This window comes from Schistocerca serialis, chromosome 2 (genome assembly GCF_023864345.2).
Source record: "Schistocerca serialis cubense isolate TAMUIC-IGC-003099 chromosome 2, iqSchSeri2.2, whole genome shotgun sequence".
NCBI lineage: Eukaryota > Metazoa > Arthropoda > Insecta > Orthoptera > Acrididae > Schistocerca > Schistocerca serialis.
The window spans coordinates 884,694,049-884,701,649 of NC_064639.1; the positions used below are offsets into that span (position 1 = coordinate 884,694,049).

The 7,601-nt window shown below is 39.9% G+C and overlaps 1 protein-coding gene across 1 annotated transcript; it reads right to left on the reverse strand.

Moving 5' to 3' along the window:
• Positions 1-1,576: 1,576 nt before the first annotated feature.
• On the reverse strand, positions 1,577-4,763 carry LOC126456169 (protein lifeguard 1-like). Its single transcript, XM_050091923.1, has 2 exons — positions 4,650-4,763; positions 1,577-2,017 (listed from the first exon to the last, which is right to left on the reverse strand). The coding sequence occupies exons 1-2, from the start codon at positions 4,665-4,667 to the stop codon at positions 1,703-1,705; spliced, it is 333 nt and encodes a 110-aa protein (XP_049947880.1). The 5' UTR covers positions 4,668-4,763; the 3' UTR covers positions 1,577-1,702.
• Positions 4,764-7,601: the final 2,838 nt, after the last annotated feature.

Here is a 7,601-nt window from a genome sequence, read left to right on the forward strand (position 1 = left end):
TGTGATGTGGTTGGTATCTGTGAGAGTATTTGTTTTGATATAGCCGTCTTGCCTCTCGACCGTTTTCATCTGCCTGGCTATAAACAAACACCATTTCGGCTTGTTCCCGACATGAATACCGGATCTTTCGGCTGCTTACAGTACGCTGCATCAATCACACAGCCTGTAACACACAAGGTATTCAACACAAGTGGTCAGAGAAACGTTCATTTGTCTACGATACATTTCCGGACACATGCTCATAAGACCGTTTGTCCTCCATTTCCGACCCTGCAGTTTGTTTTATTAATGTTCATCTTATACTCGTGTATGTAATTCACTTTGTTAGACTCTTATTTTGTTTATTGTAGAGGAAGATACTTTTGTTTAGCAAATATTGTTTGTCAAAATAAGCACACGCCTGCTAACCCACTCCACCCAAATCCTACGCTACAGTGTTATGACACTTTTTCCTTCTGTTGTATAAGTTACACATCGACATAGTCTTCATCATTTCTGTTAAACAAATACATGGTGTTAGAGTTTATAACATTTCTTTCCCGTTTTATGGAGACAGTCAAAATAGATGCAAATTCTGACAATTGCCCCTACTTTTAAGTAAAAATAAAGTGGTTTTATGGAGACAGTCAAAATAGATGCAAATTCTGACAATTGCCCCTACTTTTAAGTAAAAATAAAGTGGTTGTGGTGGAGGCGAGAAGGTGGTGTTATAAAACAAATAATCGCTTGATATTTATATCAAAAACTAACAGTCTAACTGAGAGTCTTACAGTTACCGATCTATAGGCTATTAATCGTGTCATAACTTTTCCTGTTCCATATTCACCAATCTTGATTACAGCCTGATTACAGCTATGCTCGAAAATAGTTACGAAGATCATAGAGAATTCGTACGCACAACACTAGAAGGAAAAATGATCTCGTTAGTCTTCAATGGATCTAACTTTGACACAGAAAGAGATGAAACATTCAGCTACAAGACCCTTTCACAATCTACCTGTTGAAGTAAAGACAGCAGAAGCGTTCTCAGACGTAAATTAAAGATGTCTTTCCTTAACAATTACTTTTATACCATAGAGGATTTCTTGAATATAAATAATTGGTCATTTATTGACAGCTTCTACACTATAAACTATTTTTCATTTTTTAAGAACATGTGTTCTGTTTTTGTTCAGCTTACAGATTCAACACCATAACTTTTATCGTGAATATGTTTATGGAACACGTAACTGACTAATGAAATTACTCACGATTATTCCCTCCACGGTTTTTAGTGACACACTAACTGGGATAAAACAAACATAAAAGATTAACTGCTGTTGTATACCGTAGTCCGCAGCTCGTGGTCGTGCGGTAGCGTTCTCGCTTCCCGCGCCCGGGTTCCCGGGTTCGATTCCCGGCGGGGTCAGGGATTTTCTCTGCCTCGTGATGGCTGGGTGTTGTGTGATGTCCTTAGGTTAGTTAGGTTTAAGTAGTTCTGAGTTCTAGGGGACTGATGACCATAGATGTTAAGTCCCATAGTGCTCAGAGCCATTTGTTGTATACCGTAGCCCTGACGACAAGTAAAAGTCACAAGTAAAATACATCAATTTTTTTATTCATTCATCTGAATACAGCACAAAAATTTGTATTATACTTATTTGGAACAGGAGATCCCCCACTGAATGGAATTTACATTTCAGCAGATGCGTTCCAATACTGCTTACCCTGTATAGTAAAGTTGCGGATAGGTAGCTTGAGGATACGAAACTTGAGGGTAAATAGCTTGAGGATAAGACACCCGAGGATAAGTCGCTGCAGAATACGCTAACTGAGGATAAGTCGTTTGAGGATATGCAACTTGAGGGTTGTCTTGCTGCTGCTGATCGTCTTGTTGTCCACCCCGTTCAACGTACTGACCCTCTGGGTTGCGGTAGAAAGGGTTGTACGGGTTATACTGTGAAAACGGCGGGCCACCAAGGATGACGCCATGGACCACCACCATCTCAGCCACCAGAAGGTATGCAGCCCCGAAAAACTGCAAAATGAGAGGGAAATTCTGTTAGTACCCCAACTCCAAAATCATATACTAAAATGAACATCACAGTCAAAATTTAGCACAGAGTACTGAAATATCAAAAGAACAAACCCACTTAATTATCTAGAAGTCAGCCAACCTAATAGAGAGGAAAAACAAGCTATCAGAAGTAGATTACGAAAGATCACCTTAGCATTTCACTCAAAATAAGATCTCCTTCTCTAGAACCGCCCTTATGTGCTCGTTACGCCTTGCTATCTAATCAATGCGCCATACATCGAACCAAATAGAACTTTTTTCCTTGTTTTCAAAAACAATCACTATTACTCAACAAACAAACGTTAAAACATAACTAACGTAGCAGTGCTGACAGCAGCAAGTACATATAAATAATTGTAGTAAGTTAATACAACATTAACATAGCACAAAGCCAGCCAAATACCAGTAGTTCAGTTTTAATCTTCACTTTTTCATTCATATAAGCAATGTACTACAGAGAAATTTAATTTTATCCACAATTCGCAGTTGTGGACGTGGCTGTATTCAATATAAGGGAAGTATGACTATAAATTCCGTCACAATTTTTTTGAGTTTTATTTAATTACACGATGCAGATCGTCTTAATGCACATTATCAACAAGGTAGAAAACAATTTGGTCGTACTACACAATGAAGTCACTGCTAAGATACTACATCTGATATAACAAGTAGAAATATACCTCCATAAAATCAAAAAGCCTGAAACTATGTTGAATCAACAGATGGATTTCGCCTGTAGTTATTTTAGTGCTTTTAAACACTTATTTTTAATTTATTCCTTGTGTATGTCAACCCAGTTGATACTCACCCCTATGGCGCTACGTGATGAACTTCATCTTTGTTTGTAACGCATAAAACTACATCTGTGAAATGTTGTTAAAATATATAAGCAAATTTGCAGATTGAATGACGTGATGTACGATGACAAAAGGCTACACCAACCACTGCTGATGTTAAAAGGTTAAAAATTTTCTTCCTTATTTGTTCGTTGAGTCTTTCATTGTTTTTTTTTCACTATTTCCTACCATATTTTCCGCAGTTGACTCACAATATACAAAACCCAACATCTAACCTTCTCATGAAAGGAACATACGTTTCACCTCCCTCAAGAGCGGAAGTTATGCTTCAGAATAAAATTCAGTCATTAGTTGCAAAGATATTTGTATTACACGTTACCGGATTCAACAAATTAATTTTTCATCTTCAGAAGCCTACAAAATTAGACATCTTCTTAGCTTTGATATACATTCATATAAAATATAAAAAGTGTATTACAGAAACTTACGTAGTATTCGTTTAGCAGATGTCAATATCTTCTCCACAGAACCATAATGCCATGGTATGTCCAAAAAAATGTACATATTGTACGTGGTTATTGTAAACACAGATTGTCAGATTGATAATTTACAGTAAATGAATCACAACCATGAACATGTCAAGCTGTGATGCCAGCAGCAAAGAACATATGTAAAAGCATATGAAAAGTATAACTAATGTATACGAGGAAGCTATATATTATACGTTAGGAAAAACGTGGCACATAGCTCTAATGCATGAAAGGAATGGACTGATTTTCACTTTTTAAAGTGATGCTATATAATCAAAGTAGTGTCTGTTTCTCAATGCAAGCTGATCATTCAACAAATCTGAATAAAATAATAAACATGTATTAAGACGAATTGCACCTAACAATGGATTCACAGGGCCCGAAAAGCATAGTGCAGTTTAATTTTAAAAAAACTGTTGTTGTCATGTCTTCGAAGGAAGCACTCGAAAAACGAATTCGCGATGATGTCCAGACACTGATGGCGCCAGCATGTCAGTATCGATACATCCGAATATATGAAGTGCATAAGGGCCCTGAAGATGGCACACTGAAATGCCGAAACTGGTGGCCAACATAAAACAAAATAATGTCTCAGATACGTACGGCTGTTCGGCGATATTCCTTGATAAAGAAGGCGTTTTTATCACATTTCCTCTGCAGAGAAATGCTTATTAGTTTCGGTTGACAAACCGTACCAAAACATCACCTGCAATGCAGACGACGGATAGCTACATGAATAACAGTATGTGCTATTAAAGTACCTATTTTGTTAAAAATGATACGAATATAATATTCACCATCCCAGAACTATAGGTAAAATTACACCAAATTGTTTTTGACTGAATAATGAATGGAACGCTCTGAAAAGTTGAATGTATGGGTGAAATAAGAATAAAATTGTGCTCTATCAAGGCCGAATCCTTTTCCAAAACATATTTATTTGAAAGCAAATAGGGGCACTGTAAGGGAGCTTTGACCACAAGTTGTGTAGTCTCAGAGAACGCGAGCTGTCACGGTCACTACTCACGTTATCTTTGATGAATACTCGCCGTCTAGGATAGGGTTCTGGATTCTGTAACTCAAAAAGCCTGAAACTCTGTCATATTTTTCAGAGCCCATTTCGTATGCTTCGGCCTTTGCCAAGTCTGCTGTGTGGTACAGTTTCGCTTGCTTTCCTGAAGTCTAGGAATGTTTTCATTCGTGCTGCAAACTGCTCACAAATCAGTTGCATCACGTGTGTTCCCTAGAGTTACGAGCCGTACTCACCAAAATCTTCTTGTTCATCGTATTATACGCTCTGGCTCTCCGCTCAGTGAATACCGGGCACTGTATTCTGGGACCGAGTGCTCCAGCCCGCCTTATATACGGCACGTAAGTTATCATCAGCACTTCTCGCAATAACGAGAGGTGACCGTAGGTGCGAAGAGTGGGTAATCACATCCAAACAGCTCCAGAAACTGTACAACTCAAGGTCGCTACCTCACTGATCCAGTTTTGTTCGCACCTTTCTCCCACTCGCCGCTGACCTGGGTGTCGAGGTCGCTATAGTCTGTAATATCTGGTGGGATACAGATCGCTCTTTATTTGTCAAGGTAACAGGCCCAGCCTGTACCAACACAATGGATTAAACAAGACAGCGGGGAAACACTACTAATTTAGCTTATTCTAAGAAGAAGGAAACTCTGAATACCACGAGGCTATACGCAGATACTTGATTCCGAACAGTAACATCCGAATGCTATCTCTCAAGTTGCTCTAAGGCTTAATAGATGTCTTTATGCGAGATTACATCGTATCACCGTCTCTTGGAACAATGTATAATGTCCATATGGCAGGTCCATTGTTTTACCACATTGCATCAAGAAGCACAACAGTTTGGGGCCCTGTAAAAACATGTGAGGTTCCAAGAGATAATAATATTCGTTTATTAAAACGGAACTTCATCCTGATCGGTTCATGTCCTATGTAAACCTATAATGGACGAAGGAAACCGACGCTCATTCCATGCTTTTATTTGGTATTCTTGAAGTTGGTCTGCTGTTGACGTAACCTAGCGACAGCTGCTGCAGTCGCTGAGTATGAAAGCTGTAAACACGCTTCTATCTCAAATAAAATAATTGGGAAATACCGCGTCTATCTTTATGTGTCTACACGTGAACTTTCAGATAGATGAAGGGAAAAAGCTTCAAATTACAATAATATCTCGAATTTTTAATTTTAATTCTTGTAACAGTAATATGACAGTGGTTTTTTTAGAAGTACGTAATGACATTACGTCAGAGAATAAAGCCGCGTCGTCCAGGAACAGCAAATTTGGTAACTGGTCTTCTCAGAATAACACCCGAAGCTGTCGATAGTCTTTTGAAGAGAAGATGAGACGGCGGACAAGACAAACAGCAAAAATCCATGTACGTTTCTTTCCTAATAAATCCCCCGTGGCACACAAAACAGTTCAGAACACTATTGCAGAAGCAAAGAAGAAATAATGTCAGATCCAAGACTGACAATGGTCTTCAAATGCTCGAAACTCAGCGCGGGCTTTACTGCGAAATGCTTTTAAGATTTTCCGCAACGAAACTCCGTCTCGAAATCTGGCAAAACGCCCTAAGAGGTTCTGGTCGTATGTAAAGTAAACCAGCAGCAAAGACACAATCAAAACTTTCACTGTGTGATGGCAATGGTAATGTTACCGAAGACTGCGCCACTAAAGGAGACTAACGAAACACGGTTACCTGAAATTCTTTCACCAAAAAATACGCCGGAAGTATTCCAGAATTCGAATGGCAACATGAGTATTGTAGAAGTAGATACCTTCGGTAGATTACTTAATAAAGGCAAGTCTTCCGGTCCATACTGTATGGTAGGGATCATTTCTGAGTATGTTGATGAAATAGCTCCATTTTTAGCAACCATACACAACCTGTAGATAGACGAGATATCCGTCCGTACCTGAGGACTGGCAAGTTGCGTAGCTCACATCAGCAGAGAAGAAGAAACAAAAGAAATCCGCGGAATTATAGACCAATATCATTGAAATATATTTGTAGCAGGATTCTGAGACATATACTGTGTTCCAACTTCATGAAACAACACGAAGAAAGCGATGTATTATAACATAAACAGTGCCGGCCGGGGTGCCGAGCGGTTCTAGGCGCTACAGTCTGGAACCGTGCGACCGCCACGGTCGCAGGTTCGAATCCTGCCACGGTCATGGATGCGTGTAATGTCCTTAGGTTAGTTAGGTTTAAGTGGTTCTAAGTTCTAGGGGACTGATGACCTAAGAAGTTAAGTCCCATAGTGCCCAGAGCCATTTGAACATAAACAGTATGCAACGAGAGAAATATCGTTCTTGGGAAACACAATTGGTTTTTATTATCAAGAAGTAGTAATGCTATCGACAGGGGATCTTAAAATGTACCGCATTTTAGATTTCCAGAAGACCTTAAGACTGTTCCAAACAAGAGGTTAATCATATTATCTGCCTGGGGAGCATCGTCTCATAAGGAACCCCTTGAGTGCGAGGTCGCAAATGGCCAATGATGATTACAGCATTCGACGTCTCACGTTTTGTCTACCATGCAACAACAGTACAGGTTTGCTAATGGCAACAGGGGGCGGGACCGGAGGTGTCCAATGGTGTGTACAGCATGAAGCTACGGAGCGTAGTTAAACAGCTTAGTTGACGAGTACCTCACAACAGTGCTACAGTGCTAGTGGTGTTTATACAAGGCAGAGAAATGGCAACGAAGAAGAAAGCAAACATTGCCAAAGTCAATATTGCGTCAGAAAGAAACTCAAGGAATATCGCAAAGTGAGAAAGAAGGTTCAAATGGCTCTAAGCACTATGGGACTTAACATCTGAGGTCATCAAACCCCTAGAACTTAGAACTACTTAAACCTAACTAACCTAAGGACATCACACACATCCATGCCCGAGGAAGGATTCGAACCTGCGATCGTAGCAGCAGCGCGGTTCCGGACTGAAGCGCCTCGAACCGCTCGGCCACAGCGGGCGGCTTGAGAAAGAAGTGGTAGGTGTAATATTAGTGTTTCTGCAAAATGAGTCACTGGAATGTGTGGTGTCACGTACGCTCGAGTATGCGGGCAATGTATATGAGGAGTTCAATAATGACGATACGTGCTTAACACGTGAAAGTGGTACTGAAACAGTTGTCGAGCCATGTAGTTTATCATCCTTGTCGGACAGGGAGCCACAAA